General features: G+C 35.5%; 1 protein-coding gene across 2 annotated transcripts in view; it reads right to left on the bottom strand.

Moving 5' to 3' along the window:
• The window catches only part of MMP16 (matrix metallopeptidase 16), a 281,625-nt gene that overhangs the window by 152,062 nt on the left and 107,894 nt on the right, over positions 1-21,669 (bottom strand). For both annotated transcript variants that reach the window (XM_037803043.1, XM_037803044.1), the window contains exon 2: positions 2,786-2,934. In XM_037803043.1, the coding sequence (XP_037658971.1) occupies positions 2,786-2,934 (149 nt within the window). The remainder of the gene's footprint in view (positions 1-2,785; positions 2,935-21,669) is intronic.

Consider the following 21,669-nt stretch of genomic DNA (forward strand, 5'->3'; position numbering starts at 1 on the left):
TAAATGAGAGTTTATAGCATCTGAAAATAGATCATAACACATTATTCTAATACTAAAGAATAAGTTTAGGTCTGTAATTGTAGTCCATATTTTACATAATATAATTTAGATATGAAAAAAGTTTAAATAATTGAGAGTACATTTTAAGAATGGATTTTTACCACACATCCATTTGAAATTACAAAGGTGCAGATGATTGCTTCAATAGCATGATTATGGCATTAAACTTCCAAAAAGAGTACAGTATTTGAGGTGAATATCCTGAATAGTAACACCTCAATACTAGGAATATATCAGTGCAAAAAATAGACCGGAGGTAAATGAAGCCACAGGGTTTCTAGATTGGGGGTAAAGTCCCAAAGCAAACATAGGGAACCGGGAGGCAAGGCAGGCAAGGAACAGAAGATGATGAGGGTTTAACAAGGTTTTAGTGGGGTCATCTAGAAATCACTGCCAGGCATAACACTTCTTTAAAGGGAAAGATACATTTCCAATTCCAAAAAGTTCAATTAGAACAATGTTTTGTTAAAAACAAAAAGACCCTTAGTTATAAATTGAGGGCTCTCTACACCATTGATCTTTTCTCTATAATTTCATAATTCACAAAAACACTACCTTAACTCCTACTCACTGATGCCATCATTTCTCCTAGTCTCTTAGTCTAGAATCTGTGCAAAGAATCTGACTAAATTCCACACCAGATGCCAGAAAAAGACCTGTGTCTTTCTCTACTTCTCCAAGTTTTTTACATCCTCCTGCCAGAGAACAACTACTAACAGCTCAGACCCATGTGAAGACCATGAATAAATCCTGCACATATCCCTCTTCTATTATATCCTGGAAAAGACCTTTTTCCAAATGCTGCAGGAAATAAAACCTAACTATCCTGTGTCCTTCCAAAGAACAGAGGGAGCTTCCAAAGTGGGGGTGGGGAACACAGATGCCACCTTCTGTAGGAACTTAATTTCTTAATTTTAATGTCTATCAATAAAGTATTATATACTTACTTCTTATTCTGGTACTAGTCAAATTAGACATTCAAACTATTTAAAGTAATTTATTTTCCCAATTTATTTGTAGTAAATTTTTACTCAATTTGTATTGAAAAAAGTGCCATTTTTCCAAGAAAGTGAATCAGAAGATAACAGCTCTCCATAAGGGAACAGAAATGCTATCCAGAACATTTTGTAAAATGTTGAGGTGCAGAGTACAATTTAAACGAAATTCTATACTATACACAGCAGTAAAATGCAGGACTTGCTGGTATTTTTGCTTATTAATTAAAAACTATTTATTTAGGACAAAAGATATATTAAGACTTAAAATAAAAGTTTAATATTATACTATTTAGAGACAGTTGCAATGATATAAAGGTCAACAGTCCAAAATTATCAAAATTTTACTCCCAATAACGGTAATAAGTTTCCAATTGTTACAGAATAGATTATATTATAAATTCTTGATTTTGTTTTCCCAGATGTAGGTAAAAGTTAGTATTTGTGTATCTCTTAAAAGTGCCAGGGGAGGCAATCTGTTTAGTTTTTTAAGCTGCTTTATTATGTGCTTTTCTCTCTTAATGAAATAGCAGTAGAATAACTAACACCATGATTCAAGCAATAGAAGGAAAAATATAATTTTTATTATATATTAAATGAACTTAATATGTTAGAATTAATTAAATGCATCTGAGTGCAACTATTTCTGGTATTTAACATTTAAAAAGAAAAATAAAATTGTTTCTCTAGGTAAAAGCATGGTATAGAAGCATGGTATAGTGGAAAGATCCTAGGATTAAGAGTCAAAAGATCTGGGTTCTGCAAATAACTCTAGATTTCACTTAGCCTTTGACTTTGTTTCTTTATTTGAAAAAGAAGAAAGAAAAAAAAAAATCTTTCTGTTATCCATCATGGAGGATTGCTGTGTGAAAAATAAATTAAATAATGGAATTACATTCACTTTGTGAGTATCAAAGATTCTAACATAAAAACAATAATGCTTTTTCATAATATTATGGAACTTACAGTATAATTGGTAAATAATTTGTGACTATGTCTAGCTATGCAGTGAAGTCTAAATTCATTGCTAGAAGAAACTGTCTTAGGAATTTGTATATGCCTCTTTCACAGATTTCATTCTCAGAAGAGTTACTGCCTGTATAAGTAAATGAATGCATGATCAATCAACCAAGAAAATAAATATTATTGAACAATTAAAAAACAACCTATTTGTTAATAAGAGACTGAAAACAGAGACTACCCAGTAACCCTCCTTGATTTAACTCACTTAGAGAATTGACATAGGATGCTGATAAAAGGTTAACAGCCAGCTTATTAACAAAACGAGAGAGAGAAAGAGAGAGAGACAGAGAGAGAGAGAGAGAGAGAGAGAGAGAGAGAGAGAGACCTGATCTGTAAGGATTCCCAATATCCATGGTGTAAATATTTTCACTATGGCTGACTTCAAGGTACTAATGTGATATCACTTAGAGATTTGGGAAGAGATGAGCACAATCTGCTCCAAGCCAGCTCCAGGCAACCTTTCTTGCTGCAATAACTTCAACTCAACACTTGCAAATGTGTTGCTAACAACAGGTAGACTTGATTTTAGGTCTTAATGTTTTATGAAATCCCAGCGGGGTGGAGAGTTCCAATAGGTAAAATTCCAAAGGAAAGTTTATGAGAACAGTGACTCAATTTGTGCCTGGTAGAGTTCCTTGAAAGTTTGTCAGACTACGTAGTTTGGATCAGGTACCAGAAAGGAAAGGCGCTCAGGTGCCATTACTTACTCAATTGTGTTTCTGTCCACTTTTCCTGTCATGTTAATGCCGTAGAACTGCTGCATGGCAGCTAGGGCAGACTGCATGGCCTCTGCAGAGCGCAGCACAGACATCCTGGGGTCCGTGGGTGGAAGGTAGCCGTACTTTTGTAACCAAACCTGCAATAACAAGTACAGTTCCTTGTAGATCAACTTTGCAATTTAACAATAATTTCCTGGTAATTAATTCATGTCTATAGATTTTTAAACTTTATTTCCTCTACAAGGGCATATGTTATTTAAGTGTTTGATCTCTTTATAACATAAATTATTTTAATATAATTTCAGTGCTGTTACAGAACTTTCTAACACACTTATAAATGCTAATAAAAAAGGATTAATTATTTGTTGTAAGCTTACAATATATAAGGTACTATAGTAAATGCCGTATAAAATCACAACTAAGATTATCTCTGGCCTCTAGGAATTCAATCTTCAAAATTGAAGGATGGTACAATTTCAACAAAATGGCTGGAAGGGGCAGTTAATGTGCTCATGCCATACCTAAAATGCCATTTTCCTGAACAACAGACCAATAACTACAGCTTTGTGGAGTAGTATCTTCAGAGAGAAACTGCATTATTCTGAAATAACATTTTGAATAAATTCTATGCATTCTGTCTATTCAATTGTAGCTAAGAGTCTCCAATGGTACGTAACTGTTTCTCATGTAAAGAACATTTTTTTCTTTCATTATTGAAGGTAATTTCTTTAAATTACGTAAGTGACCAAATATTTCACATATAAATGTAATCTGACTGTCTTATTAAGTATATTTAGCTTTCTCCTTAAGGGTCTCAAGTTTTTTATGCCCTCCTACCCATCCCCCAGGAGGGGAAAGAAGGTTCAGGAAAAAATGGTGAGAAAAACAAACTAGAGTTAAGCTCATATCTTAATCTTGATTGGAGCAGTGATTCAGTCATTTAAGGTTAGTCATTTAAGGTTAGGCTGCTAGGATTTGTTGAAGCTCAGTGAACTGTCAAACCAATCAGGGCCAAGTAATTCTGCCACTGGCAAAGAATAGCAGCTGTGCTATTTCATGAAAGATATTTACCAGTGTGTGTTACCCTCCCTTCCTGAGTTTATTCATCATTAAATGATGATCCTATGAAATGACAGCTTCCCACAAATACCTGATACACATCCTTTACTAATTTACAACACAGGGGAATTATTGTCCCAGGGAAAATAAATAGCAAATACAAAAGTTAGTTTCACTGAAAGAAAACAATATTAAATATATTCAAAGTCTTAATATGAGAAACTCAAGATGGAATCTTTTGTGTGTATTCTGTAGTAAATACACTGACCCCCTAAAAGTGCCGTACTGTAAGTACAACCCCTTGGAAATAAAATAAAGTATTTATTCTAAAACAATTCAAGTGATGAGAAACACATCCCTGTCAGGAAGGTTTATTTGCAAAACTCAATCTAGTAAACCTAACTACCATACAGTAAAAACACACTAAGGTACTCTTTTCATTTAATCTGCAATGAATAGGCTGCCAGGGATAGTCATCTAGCTAATAGCGATGCATTCTGAAATAGATTTCATTTATTTTCTGAATGAATGAGACAAGATCTCACTGACAATATATTATTTAAAAGGAAATTCTATACCTGTCATGCAATGTCTGAAAATTTATATTTCACCCTGATATTTAATAATATACATGTACCAATATTCTTAAGCCAAATCCTGTTTTGATAACAAGTTATTTGCATTCATTTCTTACTTTCTGAAGAGCTGACTTGTTGCTAGGTTACTCATGGGTGCTAAGCCACTGGCAATTATATTTATGTGGACAGCAAAGAGAAAACCATTAATAACAAACCCTATGATTTATATACAAATAAAAGCAATACATAAGAAATAAAAATTTCAAGTGAATAATTAAAAACTAGCATGTTCTAAAAGATACGTTTGATTTATGCCTTAGCCTTACGAACAAATGATTTAGGATAATATAAAAACTGAATTGTGATTTTTCTTCAAGTTCTCTTTTACATCAGATCTTCTATTATGAAAGATTGTTTTTTCCAGAATGGTTGAGAAGGAGGTAATGGCAATTCTTTTTATTGGAAAATGCCAGGAAAGCTATGCAATCTACCATTTTATGGTAAAAGTTTGTTTTCCAGCTGACAAATCAAGGTAATTAAGATCACAGGTCATCTTGAGTTGAATACTCTTAATGTCAACGTCATTGTTGATTAAGAAACCTTCTCTGACATCACCAAGAATTGGCCAAGGAATAATTTCAAATTGAAAATTGTAAAATGCATCTTTCCTTAAAACACTGGAAAATCAAGCATAACCAGATTAGTGTCAGTAAGAGTATGAAAACAGCAAGCCCTCAACATTTCATATTGAAGGAAACTTCTAAGACAACTTCACTCTCGGTCTATGTAAAATGCAGGTACCTATCCTGACTTAAAGCATTAATTTAATCCACAGTGCTTTTTGAAGACATAATAATCAATATGGCAACTGTTGATCAAAACAAAAACTTACTTAACTTGCTTAAATAATTTTTTAATCATCGACGGGTATCCTTTCTTTAGAATTTTTGGTTTTATACTACTTCGTTTAAGCTGTTGAGACCACAGAAGAATTAAGAGTCTGGTCATTCTTGGTAAGATATAGAAAAAGATCCGTACCAAATAGCCCTAAATAAGATGCCAATTCTCCTTGGAGGAGTCAAAGTAAACATGGTAGTGTAACACTAGCCATATACAAGCTGTGCTATAAATTCAGTACAGTGGCAGAAAACCACTGTGGCACAAATACACAGTATCCTGAAAATAATGACTCTTAAGTTACCAATGAGTGGAGATCAGGTATAAATACTGGTCCATAATTATCAGAGAAGTCTAGGAACCTCAGGTATAATAAACTACTGAGATGTAATCTTATTCTATTTCTATGGAATAAAAATCTTTTGTTGCACAAATAAAGCATAGCCTTAGCATTCCAAGATTGTGAACAGCAGGCGGGTTTCAGAAAGATATGAGAGAAGTAATTCAGAGAAAAACTTTTCTTTCTCATTTTTTCTACCTAAACTTCAACTTATAATATACTATTTAATAAAAATTAAATTAAATCTGCAAATTAATATTTGAAGGTACACCTTACCTCTTATCCATAATCTACTACCATCCAACAATTACAGTCTAGTATATAATATTTTACATCTTTTTCATTGCTCATAAAATATATTTTGAGACACATATGGTATATATATAAACATATATGCACTCATATACCCGTTATATATATATATATATATCACAGATTATATAACATGCCTTTATCCTCATACATTCTTCTTTGTTATATGTCTGATATATATCCATTATAACATTGTTTTAAAATACTGCCTCTCCTGTATGATTGGAAATACAAAATTTGCCTCCTGAGATTGTTTGTCCCTTGATACATTTTAATGCACATTATGGATAGTTAAGGGCTAATTTCCTCATCCATGCATTTAGGGGAAGGGTGAGACCAAAAGTACAGGTTAGGTTTAAGTGGTCAAAGTTATGAGATAAAAAAAAAAAAAAAAAACTACAGAGGACAAAGAATAAAATATTGCTTGAATATTTCCCAAATCCCAAAATAAATTGGGAAGTATGAAATATTTGGCAACTTGTTTTTGCTTTATTTTTCTCACTGGATTGACATGTGTGAGAGCACTGAAAAAATATCCAGCGACAAACAAGCTTCTGCAAAACAAAACTTTATTCCTTGTGCTATCTGGGACTTAACCCATCTCATTATCACTACAACAATCACAGTATCTCAAATGGAGCAACAAAGTCTAACCTTGAATTACATCTCCTGAGATACTAAGTCATCAAATGTCTTGCTTTCTTGTAGACACAACCAATTTCCTTTACTTAGTAAATATTCAGTTGCAGGCGCCACCAGGAGACTGCTTCTTTTTGCAGAGCAAGAAGATAGATTAAGCAATAAATGGTAAATACTATTAAATGCTATGCCAAAGACATTGCCTTTCCTAGATCATAGGATCTAGTGAAGTAAGGAGCAGCAAGCACACAATAGTTCAGTAAATTCCATTAGAAAAAGAATGTCTTTTTCACTAAAATTTCATGTAACCATATTGTGAGAACCTATATTAACTGATTTAGTTATCAGAGCAGCATCCCTAAAATAGTTCTCAAGGAGACACTAGGTGATCTCATGAGCAATAGTAAATCTAAGCAGAGAATTTTTGGAATATATATTCTACTTTATCCTTCATGTCAGTACTATTACCGACAGAAATAAAATTTCCTCTGTTATTTGAAGCTAATGATCTCATCAATTCTTTCATACAAACTAAGCTATTACTATTCAATTACTCAGGTGAATCACAAATGCAAGAAGAATTTTAAAACTCCCCCACTGTTAGGACAAAACACGTAGATGAAATAATGGGTGATCCTGAATAATTGCAGTGTACTCAGTTGGAAAGAAAGAAAGAGAGAGAGAGGGAGGGAAGGAGGGAAGGAAAGAAAGAAGGCAGGAAGGAAGGAGGGAGGCGGGAAGAAGGAAGGAAGGAAAGAAAAGAGGTATAGTGATTAAACTATTGAATTCATTAAGTCATGAAGGGATAGATTTTAGGAAACATAGAAATAAGTGAAAATGAGTGAAAAAAGGGGCAGGCAATGGCAAATTTAACTTATCTTGAAAAATTACTTTGCCATACCATCATGTCTATTTGTGACCAATAGGCTATAGTTATTTAAAGTCTAGTTCATTTCCAGGTAAAGTGTGATATGGCCAAATACAAGTTCCTTGTACCTAATGATCATATGATCCAAATTAAAGTACTAGAATGAAAAGAAAAGGGCAAAGGTGAGATATATATTTTGATAGCACTTATTTTGTAACAATTACTTCCTCTTACATGATTATATAAATATTACTTTTTATTATTTTTGGATTTAATTTTTTAATTGACTTCACATTCAATTTTAACATATTAATATTTAAATCCATAAAAGGTAATATATATGACTTCCTGAGATAAAATGCAACTGAAAGAAGGCATTTAAATAATTAAGTTCTCTAATGTTATAAAAACTTAACTTTGATTTTGACTATAAGAATTATATTTGTTAAATTCTGCTCTAAACAAAAATTAACAACTAAAAAATGATCACATCTGTATTTTGTGATATCATGCAAAGTCACCAAATACAAATGTATGGCATTTTCTCTGAAATACCATATAGTCATTGATTATAAAGAATGACAGGATTTAGGGTCTAAATTTTTAAGTCTGAAAGTGATGATAAATATGAATTATAACTACCTATTAACCATAAAACTTAACCTGATGTGGGATTAGTCATTCAGAATCGGTCAAATTAAAAATTCATAGGATAAGTTAATGAGGCAGAAATTAGTCTTTCAAGTTCATTCAAAAATCTAAGTGGGCTTTAAATCACCATGGCATCCACACCATGAATGAATCAGCGTATGAAACTGCACATACAGATTTAACTTCTTTAGTATTTTACTATTAAATGACTTCTTAAAATGGAAATAAACAGAGAAGGGATGAAAAGTTGCTCCAGTAAATATTTTATTAATCAAGAAATAACCTAAATGGCATTCCCTTGGCAGAGGTCGTGGAGGATCGCGGCTGGGTGGGGGGATGCTCAGAGAACCCAGGGACACTACGCCAAGTCCGGTGGTTTGTGGGACAGCGAGAGAGAGGGGCTGGGGCTGAAATGAAATGAAGGCGTGGACTCTTGCGGCGGCCTTGAATCTCCAGGAACAGGGGGATTTGAATATTGAGGCTGTCCTTTCCCCCTCGCCACCCGTACAAGCGCTCCGCATTCAGGGCAGAGGACTCCAGCAACACACCCAGGCTGAGTTCTCTGGCTGGACCCCACAAGAATCATTTCCCCACACCCCGCAGGGACAAGGTGGAGAACAGACTTGAGAGGTATAGATGACTCACAGACGCCATCTGATGGTTAGTTAGAGAAAGTGTATGTCACCAAACTGTGTCTCTGAAAAATTAGATAGGTTTTTTTTTTTACAAATTGAAAGAACCCTGTCAAGCAGAGCAAATGCCAAGAGGCCAAAAACAACAGAAAATCTCAATGCACATGATAAAATCAGACAATATGGAGAAACCAACTCCAAACACCAAATCAAGTTACCAGAAGAAACAAAGTTCCTCGCAGAATTAATCAAAGAAATACAATCGAGGAATGAAAACATGGCAAAGGATTTAAAGGACATCAAGAAGACCATGGCCCAAGATATAAGCAACATAAAGAAGACCCTAGAAGAGCATAAAGAAGACATTCCAAGAGTAAATAAAAAAATAGAAGATCTTATAGAAATAAAAGAAACTGTTGGCCAAATTAAAAAGACTCTGGATATTCACAATACAAGACTAGAGGAAGGTGAACAACGTCTCAGTGTCCTAGAAGTCCACAGAACAAAAAATGAAAGAACAAAAGAAAGAATGGAGAAAAAAATAAAAAAAATTGAAATGGATCTCAGGGAAACAATAGATAGAATAAAACGTCCAAACTTAAGACTCATTGGTGTCCCAGAAGAGGAAGAGAAGGGTAAAGGTCTAGAAAGAGTATTCAAAGATATTGTTGGGGAAAACTTCCCAAACCTTCTACACAATATAAATACACAAAGCATAAAAGCCCAGCAAACTTCAAATAGAATAAATCCAAATAAACCCACTCCGAGACATATTCTGATCAGACTCTCAAATACTGAAGAGAAGGAGAAAGTTCTGAAAGCAGCAAGAGGAAAGCAATTCACCACATACAAAGGAAACAACATAAGACTAAGTTGTGACTACTCAGCGGCCACCATGGAGGTGAGAAGGCAGTGGCATGACATATTTAAAATTCTGAGAGAGAAAAATTTCCAACCAAGAATACTTTATCCAGCAAAACTCTCCTTCAAATTCAAGGGAGAGCTTAAATTTTTCACAGACAAACAAATGCTGAGAGACTTTGCCAATAAAAGACCAGCCCTACTTCAGATTCTAAAGGGAGCCCTACCAACAGAGAAACAACAGAAAGGAGAAAGAGATATAGAGAATTTTAACAGAAATATATAGTACCTTACATCCCAAATCACCAGGACACTCATTTTTCTCTAGTGGTCACGGATCTTTCTCCAGAAGGGACCATAAGCTGGGACATAAAACAAGCCTCAAGAAATTTAAAAAAAAAAAAATTTGAATATACTCAAAGCACATTCTCCAAACACAATGGAATACAAATAGAAGTCAATAATTTTTGAACTGTAACTCCACTATTTACTTCCTACATGATATAAATTACACAAACTCTAACGACAAATCAGTGGTTTTGAACTCAATGTAAAATATGTAATTTTAGACAACTATATAAAGGTGGGGGAATGGAGGAGTATAGGAACATAGTTTATGTGTCCTATTGAAGTGAAGGTGGTATCAAAGAAAAACAAGATTGATATGGATTTAAGAGGTTAATTTTAACCCCCACAGCAAACACAAAGAAATTATCAGAAAATATAACCATAGAGATGAAATGTAGAGTTTGGGTTAAGAGAAAAGGGGGAAGGGGCAATGGGGAGTTAAGAATTGAGGGTGGAGTTGCTGTTTGAGGTGAAGGGAAATTTCTAGTAATGGATGGTGGGAAAGAGCATTACAACATTCTAAAGGTGATTAATCCCACTAATGGAAGGCTAGGGAGGGGGTGGAATGGGAAGATTTAGGCTGTATATATGTTTCCACAACTGAAAAAAAAATAAAAATAAAAAAAGAGAGTCTAAATAGATGATGATTGAATGCCAAGGATGAACTTGGATGGGATTGGAGGATAGAGGACAGGTGGACCAAAGGGACACAGTTGAGACATAAGGTAAAGAAAATATAGAATGTAAGCTTTGTATCATTGTTGAATCTCTTGTACTTCGTAGCTGCGCTTAATGGGATTGCATAAAAGAATGTTCTTGTACATGGGAAGTGTATAAGTGAATTATAGTGTATGTTCAAGGATGTGTGCAGCTAGCTCTGATATGTTCAGAAGACAGAGCAATAGATGATGGATGATAGATAAGGTGGGAGGGAGGGAAAGAAATAGCGATGTGACAGCATGTTAAGGCTGGTGGATTGAGCTATCGGGGGAGGGGGGTGAGGGTATGATGGAATTCTTTGTATGGGGTTAGTATTGTTTTTGCAACTGTTCCTATAACTTTGAATTTATTTCAAAATAAAAAAAAAAGAAATAACCTAAATAAGTGTTAGTATGAAACACTTATAAGATATGACACTAGTGCCAAGAGTTAACAACAGAGTGGTATATGGCAAAACTACCCATTACATATTATAGACCATTTTCAATGGGAATATCTTACCAACACTACACTAATACTAGGGATGAATATTTAGCAGCTGATAAGAGCTCTGGGATATATTATGTAATGATAATTGCTTCAAGTTGAGAGTGATGATGATTGTACAACTAAATGAAGATAATTTAAGAAACCAACCATTTATCTTGGGATAGAATATATATTAAATGAAGTTAGGAACCAAAAAAAAAAGAAAAGAAAAAAAGAACTAACTGCCATTTGGACAAGGGGATGGAAAACAGCTGAGTTATTAGTCATAATGATCATTATGGCACTATTTTTCACCTTAACATGAAACTCTCAATCAGGATAGAAACTAAAAACTTAGGGTGAAAACACTGAGAGCTTTATGCATAAATCTGCACAAGAATGTGTTGCACTTTGTACATAGCAGCTGAGGGGCAAAACTTTCAAACAGTATTGGATGAGCTCCAGTGATTAAAACAACAACAAAAACACTGCAGCCTATTAACTGGGTTTTCATCACGTGTTAGTCATTGCACTGTAAAGTTATAGAGTACCATATAGAGTACCATGACTATATAGCATTACATAGCAGGCAGACACACACACATTCACATACACACACACAGTTGCACACCTACACACTGGTAAGTTGAGAGACATGTCCATCTGGAACCCGTGTATATGATTTTATTTGGACAAAGGGTCTTTGTAGATGTAATTAAGTTAACAAGCTTGAGATGAGATCATCCTGGATCAGGGTCGACCTTAAATCCAATGACACTATATCTTTATAAAAAATAAAGAGAATGGGGAAAGCCACACAGGCGAGAAGGTGATGTGAAGACAGAGGCAAGGAATGCCAAGCACTGGTGACAGCTACCAGAAGCTAAGAGCAAGGTATGCAGCAGATTCTCCCTCAGAGCCTCTAGAAGCGACAAACCCTGCCAACACCTTGACTGCAGACTTGTAGCTCCAGAACTGTGAGGGAATAAATTCCTGTTGTTTTAAGACTCCTTATTTGTGGTAATTTGTTACGGCAGCCCTAAAAATCTAATACACACACACACACACACACACAATAAAACAAGCTGAAAAAGTAACAACTTATACTAATAATTTACACAATTCTAATATCATAATCACCCATCAAATCTGTATTTGTTTATACTAGCTAAGTGAAGAGAAAGTGTTGAGCAATCTACTCTTGAATTTTCTAAAAGTCATGTACTTGAGCCTTAATGATATGATCAACTCAACTTGCCTTTACTATCTGGGAGCAGATTCAGTCTCATCAACACACAAAAAAGGATTAAAAATTAATCTCAATTAAGATCTTCAAGGTTGAGAAGCAGAATGTCTCACTGAGATGAAGGTACAAAATACCATTTTATATAATACATAAAGTGTGTGTGTACATATCTGCACACACACACCTGGATAGAAAGAAATAAACATTAATTTTATTTAATGTACACATTAAGCCTGGTGCTGCCCTCACACAGTTCATACTTTGTATATTCATTCTCACCTAAGTTCTGCCACTGAGTTCTATACTGATGGAGGAGGTGAAGTTCCACAGTGTGCAAGGGTGGACAGGGTCACCATCAATAGTCAGATTGCTTCCAGTACATTGCAACATATAGCTGCCTTTCTGTGATAGATGGAATGGATTTACGGATTATATTATCTTAAAAAGCAGAAACTTTCTCATACTTTCCAAGATGATGGGTAATATCCAAGAAAAGTTTGTTTCATACAGATGTTTGCTGTTTATGTCATGGCAAAGTACTTAAGTTTAAATATGAGTTATGCATCTTCTTTTACAAAAAGACAATAGTGCCAGCCTTTTCCGTGAAGAGAAGTAGCTGCAAATAGTATACTACTCAGTAGCTATTTTCAGGGTATTAAAAAATTTAATCTGGCCCATCACAATAAAAGTGATGTTTTAACAATGTGAAGAAAGGAACTCCTTTTAGAAACATGCCATGTAGAGAGCATTCTAAAGATGAATTTTTGGAAATGTTTCTATAATTATTTGACTTCGTATGCAAAAGATATAAATACATCACCTATTAAAACTCTCTCATAATTCTCTACTTTAAAATCCCAACAACAGAATTTTCCAACTCTAAAATAATCTTCCCAAAGAATAGTTTCAATGGGTCTAAGGCCCATCTGTTACAAATATGAAAAGGCAATGACTACTGATTAGTGCTCAGGAACAACAGATAGACATCAAGGAAGATGAAAATTTATCAGCTAAATTTAACCAAAGACCTTTGCAAAAATGATGGATAGGATTGTAAATGAGGCTCACAATTTGTAATCAATGTAACTTTTCCAATTACATTTACCTCTCCTTGTGAGGTATCTTCTTGGCCATGGCAATTTTTAAATATTAAGATTGGAAATAAACTATCTTGAAACTGCTGTATTACAAAGAGTTAAAGTAACAATTTTCAAGAATAATGAAGCATAATCAGTCAAAAAAATTCGCAGAGAAAAGATAATGGCTAATGTTATTTCTAAGAGCAAAACCATGTAAATATAATTAGTAAATAAAATATTTGAAAATTTTATATCCTCTTTAGCTCATCTTAGCATTTCCATTATTGAGTATGTTTTATAACATGCATAATGTTTAGTACATACATGTTTCTGAATACATGAAAATACACATTTTTGGGGGTACATGTTAAAACACTGATGGCAGGATGCAATCAAAAACGTGTGGCAATCACTGATCTGATAGAAAGTTCCCTAGCTATAAAAAAATGAAGTTACTGGCATAAATTATCTCCAATGTGCCATACTTACTCTCCCTAAGGGATGAGAAGATGCTTCAATATCTATATATTATATTCTGACTATGAAAATTCCCAAGCTCTACCTTTTCTGTTATGCACTACTGAAGCCACCCACATCCTGCAGAAATAATTCCTTAGAATGCCTTCCAAGGCATTCATGATTTGGACTCAAGCTATACCCTTGTTACTTTTCTCCACGGAACCTCTTTTTAGGTCAAACTAAATACCAGTCCCACCCCCAACAAGACTTGATAATAACAGCAACTGTCACCATTCCTTCACTGCCCATTAAATACCAGTCAAATTATATACATAATCTTTATAAAAGGACTGGAAGTGTAGCATTACTATCTCTGTTTTATATATGACAGAATAAAACCAGAAAGATGAAGTTACTCGCCCAAGGGTACACCAGTAAAAGGAGGAATCAGTATTCAAATAGAGATCTGACTGACACCCTAGCTGGGCTCCGTCTGCCTAGGCTGCTTCTTAGACAGAGAAGAGACCCAGCTGCCTGTCTGTATCCTAGGAAATCCTAGGAGACACTATTCACATTTCAAATGGAGAAGGAAGACTGTCTATAAACCTACGTATTATAACTGAGAGCTTTCAGCTTTTAAGCAAACAAAACACCCTATTTTACATCAAGAAAGGACATGGCATTGTGGTCACATATGTTCTGGGTATAACACTAACTCCTACTTCCAACGGCTTCTCTAACTGTCAAAACAAAATAGCCTTGCAGTCTAACATGCCTGCCCAATTATTACTCTTCATTCCGTGCTACAATATTTCATTTAGGGCCATTTCAGTTTTACAGCTTAAGAAAAATCACTGAAACCCCCTTTGCCTTTTGATATTTCTTCTCACTTTATTACTTCTTCCAGAGCACTTTCTTCTTTCAGTCTTGACGCTGTGCAGCAATCTAACTCTCCAACCCTGACTTTGCCCCAATGTCCAGACTCAGCTACCACACTGCTGTTTAAACTAAAAGTCTCAGGAATCAGCCTTAATTTATCCTTTTACCTCATCATCAATATCCAATCTATCACCACATTTTAGCTCCAATTTTCTACTGAGTCGAAGCTCTTTATTTCTGCCGCCGCTCACTTGTTCAAGGCACTACCACCTCCCACCGGAAATCTGCAAGTTTCTCCAACCCACCTCCGTGTTTCATATTGCTGCCACTCCCTCTCCTCCCCAACCAGTGTGAGGGTCCTTTTTAACATGTAGTTTAGACTGTATCATTCATCTGCCTTCAGCAGTTTCAACTGCCCTCTATATACAATCCAAACTCCTCATCATGGCCTATGAGTTCCTACATAGTCATTGTTGATTCTCCGTACTCTCTTCATAGCACTCTCTCTTGATATTCCAGCCACATGGTCTTTCTTTCTCTTCCTGGAACAAGCCAGATTCTTTCCTTCCTCGGGGCATTGCATATGCTTTTTCCTGTGTATGAAATACACTTTCCTCCTTATCTTTTAGAATTCAGGTCCAACTAAACTTCTTCAAGGACGCCTTCCCTGAGTCTATGTCACCACCACCACCCCCATGGCCTTCCTGCTCCCATCTCCTATTGCACTCATCACAGTCGCTCTGCAGGGGTATTTTTAATCTATGGGCTCGTTTTGTTTCATCATCATTGTTTTTTTCATCTTTACATCTTGTTCAACACTATAAGCCCAATGCCTAGTAGAGTTCCTGGAACACTGAGCTTGAGGAATAGATGTTAAATGAATACATAAAACATAGCAAATCTAGACGATTAGCTAAAGGGAGGGACCCATCCATTAATACCAAATTGATAACAAAATTGAAGTTATACCCCTACTATTTTGCTATGTTTTCTGCCTTCTGGGTTTACTATCCAATTATACACTCCACCCTCTCCAATCCTCCCTCCACCTCCATCCCCACACAACCAGGCCCCAAATCAGGAGTCCAGTGTTCTAAATGTAAGTATCAAATCTTGGCTTTTCATATACATAGCAGAGGTTAGTAACTTCCCAGGAAACTCGGAATAAGCCCCAAGAAAGGTAAAGATGAGCTAAGATTTTGGCGACTGGTGGGAAAGCATTTGGTGGTTTTTTTATTTGCCTTTTTAGATTTTACCTTCTAACCCCCACCTAAACGTAAAAATCAATGTAATTTTTATTTAGTTATTGTTTTTTACTACTTGAACACTGCTTTCAGGAAAGCACTGACATTCAGTATAAATGACACACCGAGAGCTAACCCTTTATTAAGCCAGGTATTGCACTAATCTCCCTAATACTCTGGCTCATATAATTATCACAACAACCTGTGAGGTTGGCATTGTCTTCATTTACAGACGAGAAAACTGGTTGAGAAGGGTTAATTAACTTGCTCAGGACAGCAGAGCAGGTATGTGATATCACAGCATACAAGTCATAGTGTGACTCTGAAACGGGTCTTGCTATTAACCCCTGCTGGGAAGTCATGAAGAGAGGATCCTTGGCAAAACTGCCTTTATTACATAAATTAAGGATGCTCCACACAGACCATCCTCGATCAGAAATTAGCTGTCTTGTTTCACACAGCTCTACCTTACCAGTGGGTAGGAGAACCATTTTGCTGGGGGGTGGGGTGGGAGCACAAAATAAAACTAAAAATAAACAATCAGAGGATAAGCACATGATAAACGTTTCAGATCTGCCCCGTAGGATCCATAAATGACCACTTGCCAATGAGAAAGGAAGAGCAAGCAGCTCTCAAAAGGCTGAACATTATTATAATTTTTTTAAAAGTAAAACTTCTACTTTATTTGAAACAGCATACCTGGCTGAAGACAATGGATCTCCTGCCCCTTCAGATCTATGCCAAATGGTAAGAAAAGAGATTTGATTTTACCAATCCGTTAGCATACTGAGATTTTGGAAGCACTAAGCCTTGGAGTTAACTTGTATATGGGGGAGGAGAGTTCTCCTAATATAACCCCAGATGTAAAGTGAATAATGGAATAATACTTAGAAACAACAACATATTTTCCAACTTTCAGTACTGGATGTTCTCACTAATCAGCTCTCTCTCTCTCTCTAGGGATAATCTTATGCTTTAAAATCCTGAAAAGTATCCTTTCCCCCAGATGCTATAGAGTTGGTGGAAATGTGAAACTTGTTTTTCAGGGGGCTGGCATAGTTTGAGGTTGAAAGAGTTCAACATCTACTATAATTAAGATGATAAAAAGATAAATGCTTTGAGACATTTAAGAATTTTTTTTTAAATAAGTTAACCTATATTTTAAAAACTATACGTGATTTACAGTTAATGAGTGAAAATTATATTAATAGAGTTTCTCAAAGGCAATAAGCAACATTTCATGGTTTCTCTAAAGAAGAAGGGTCTTAAACTTTTCCATGGTGCACTCATTCAACAAATACTTACTCAAAACTTATTATGTGCAGGTCCTGAGCTAGGTCTTGAGGTCATAACAGTGAATAATACCAAATTATTTTCTGCTCTCTTAGAGCTTATGGAGTGATAGGGAAGACAAATATTAAATTGTCTCCAAATAAATAAGTAATTTCAAATTGTAACAAGTGCTTCAGAGAGAACATATAGAGTGTTAGAAAGTCTAACTGGGGAACCTAATATAGATTTAGAGGATAGGAAAGTCCATGTGATAAGCTGACAGTAAAAGTGAACCTTGAAATATGAGTAAAAGTTAGCCAAGAGAAGACAGCTTATTCTAAGTAGAGGGAGAGACGCATGCAAATGTATGGAGGTATGGGTGGTGGTGTTACAACAGGAACACAAAATTCTTTGACACTTCTTCCATCAAAAGGAGTCGTCTAATTTTTCCTCTTCTTAAAATGGGCTGGGCTTAGTATTTGCTTGTTTTTAATTTATTAGATAAGTTGTGGGATTACAGAACAATCATGCATAAACTAAATGATTCCCATTTACCACCTTATTATTAACACCTTGCACTGGTATGGAACATTTGATACAATTGATGACAGCAAGTTTTTATAATTGAATTATTAACCATAGTCCATGGCTTAACTTAGGGTTCACTGTTTGTGTAGTGTAGTTCCATGGATTTTTAAAAAAAAAATTTATTCTCTTACCATATATACTAACATTTCCCCTTTTAATCACATTAAGATATATATTTCATTGCTGTTAATTATGTTCACAATGTGTGTTACCATCACCACCATCCATTACCAAACCATTTCCATCATTCCTTAGTATTTGTTTTTGATTAATAGAATGTGGTAGAAGTGATGCTGCACAATTTCCAAGGCTAGGTTAGAAAAGGTGATGCGGATTCTACGTAGCTCTCTCTTTTGAGAAACTTACCTTTAGGATCCAGCCAACATATTTTGAGGAAGCCTGGGTCACACGTAGAGGCTACAGGAGTGGGTGTTCCCACTGACGGCCCCATCTAAAGTTTCAGCCAATTAGCCAGCATCAACTTGCAGACAAGTAAACAACATGCCTAAAGATGATTCTAGCTACCAGCTTTCTTGCTGAGCCCCAGTGAAATTCCAACTTTGTGAGCAAAATAAACATCACTGTGGCTTTAGCCCACTAAGTTTGGGGGTGAATTATTTCATAGCAATAAATAACTGGAACAGTGAGAGAGTGCTCTAAGTTTTCAGGGAACTGAAAGAAAGGCTACTTTGACTCAAAAAAGTGAGTTGATAAAAGAAAACCACTGATCAGATCATGAGCAACTTGTAGGATTTTATCCTAAGTGTTATAAGAAATAAGAGAAGTGTTTTAAGCCTTTAGGTGATATGATAAGTTTTGTTAGAAAAGGATCACTCTGGCTGCTATATGGGTAATGAATTTGAAAGAATATGAGCACAAGAGGAACAGTTAGGAAATCACTGCAATTGTGTTAGTAACTGGAAAAACAGAGAAGTAGATGAATCTAATGGAGAAAGACATAACTTTTAAGCTATAAAGTGTGTTGTAGGTATTACTATTACTATTATTATTCTCCTACTTAAGTATGATCCATTATTTGGTGCCTACTGTTATTTCAGGTAGAATGTGAGGCACTAGGGATACAAAGAAAAAGAGCCAGGCATCTGCTATCAAGGAGTTGAGAATCCAGCCTTCAGAGAAATAAAGAAGCAATTAGTATGGTGGGTGTACTGGTTTGTATATATTATGCCCCCCAGAAGAAGCACTGATGCAATCTTGTGGGGGCAGACGTATTACTGTGGATTAGGTTGGAATGTTTGGATTAGGTTGTTTCCATGGAGATGTGCCCCACCTAACTGTAGGTGATAGCTCTGATCAGACAATTTCCATGGAGGTGTGGCCCTGCCCATTCAGTGTGGGCCTTGATTAGTTTACTAGGGCACTATATAAGCTCAGACAGAAGGAGCAAGCTTGCTACAGTCAAGAGGGACACTTTGAAGAATGCACAGGAGCTGAGAGAGGAGCTGCAGCTTATAGAGAAATTTTGGAGACGGCCTTTGAAAGCAGACGTATGCTCCGGAGAAGCTAAGAGAGGACAAATGCCCCAAGAGCAACTAAGAGTGACATTTTTGAGGAGCTGAAGCCTAGGGAGGAATGCCCTGGGAGAAAGCCATTTTGGAACCAAAACTCCAGAGCAGACGCCAGCCACGTGCCTTCCCAGCTAACAGAGGTTTTCCAGATGCCATTGGCCATCCTCCAGTGAAGGTATCTGATTGTTGACGCATTACCTTGGACACTTTATGGCCTTAAGACTGTAACTCTGTAACCAAATAAACCCCTTTATAATAGCCAATCCATTTCTGGTGTTTTGTACTCCAGCAGCATTAGCAAACCGGAACAGTGGGTGTTCTGACAGAAGTTTGTAGGGAGCACTATAGGAGCACATGCATACGGCACCCAAACTTCACAAGGTAGATTTTAGGGGAGGCATGGTAACAAGACCTTAAACAAAACTTAAAATTTCAAAAAACTTTAAATCCCCTGAGTTTATAAAAAGTCTCCTCTGTCCCCATTCCATTTTCAATATTACCTCCTTAGACCAGTCAGTCAGTTACTTGTACTTAATATTACAACCATTTCCTAATTCCCTAATTTATTTCCCTGGCTCCATATTTTTTCTGTTTTGACCTATCTGACTTAGCATTGAAAGATAAATTATCCCAAAATATAATTTCCTTTATTTAACTTTCCTGCTCAAAAATACTGTGATTGCTATCATTTACTTATAAATACGGTTTAAAATTCCTTACCCTTGAATTTAATAAACTCCAAAAGCAAACCCAGCTCTCTCTAAGACCTATATACTCTCTGGACATTATCCAAACTGCTTTGTTTATGGGTCATGGAATGTGCTGTCTGTTTCATTTACATCCCACTGGGCCCATACCACCACTGCCCCACACACACCAGTGTGCCTTGGACGAGCAAGTGCTACTCTTCCATGAAGTCTTTACCTTTCCTTCCTTTTCCCTCTAGGTTTCTATGACAAAAACAAACAAACAAAACAAAACAAACAAACAAACAAAAACCACCACCAACAACAAAAAACAGGAAACCTTCTAAGCAGAAAAGGGATAAATAAGTCATAATATAATATTTCAGTGGGATATTATGCAGCAGAACAGAAAGGAGACCCTGACCTTCTCTTGGTGTCTGGCTGCTTCCTTCCAATATTCCAGGTTTCACCTTAAACGGCACCGTCTCAGAAAGAAGCCTTTTTAGATCATTGTAGATAAACAGGTCTCTCCTATTATTTTCTATTTTCACAGTCTGTTTCTTTCTTCCAAAATGCATTCTAAAAGAGTTAATTATTTTACTTAAATTAGTTGTCACTTATATCCTGGACTCCATGAGGGAAGAGACCACATGAGTCTTGTTAAATTACAGATGGAAGTTACTGGCATGGAGACGTGTTCAATAAATTCTGAATGAGTAAACAGATGATGACAAAGGAATATTATACAGTTATGAAAAAGAATCAGGTGGTACCATATGAACAGACAGAAAAAGGTGCGCATAAAATATTTTAAGTGAAAACACACAAGCATTCACATACCAAATATGTTATTTGTATATGCATAGAAAATTTCTGGATGTGTACACAAGAAATTGTTTAAAATCATTACCTTTTGGAAGAGGAATTGTTGGATAAAGACTGAAGTAGAAAGCTCCACTTCTGTATCATTTAACTTAAAAAAAATATATGACTTTGATTTTAATAGACCTAGCAAATTATAGGCAAAGTCTGGTCAAAAGCTGTTCCTTTTTCTGTATAACTATGATATATCCCACATAATTTTCAAAGATTGCTTAAAACAATACACTCTAAATAGATTGTACTGATTAAACATAATGAGTTCTGTATTTCTTTAGCAATATCATTAGACCACTAATCCAGTAAATATTATGTTAAGAATCCTCCAGACTAAACTCTTATATGTTACTCATTTGTATTCAATTTAGCATGTTATTTTGACTTGATAAGTACAGCAAATTAAAATTTGAAATGGCCAACACTGCAATCCAAAGCTGCTTGAGAATGAGGAAAACTGCTCTGTGAAAGAGAATTACATGATTATATTTTTACCCATTTAAAAATGTTCCACCTTATCCAATATGTAATGATGTCCACAGAAATATATAATACAGGATTAAAATAAATTACACTGAAATTTAGGGAAAAAAGAAGAGACAGTATGATAATGTCAGCAGCAAAATTAATGCAGAATATGT

Source organism: Choloepus didactylus, chromosome 14 (assembly GCF_015220235.1).
Source record: "Choloepus didactylus isolate mChoDid1 chromosome 14, mChoDid1.pri, whole genome shotgun sequence".
Lineage (NCBI taxonomy): Eukaryota > Metazoa > Chordata > Mammalia > Pilosa > Megalonychidae > Choloepus > Choloepus didactylus.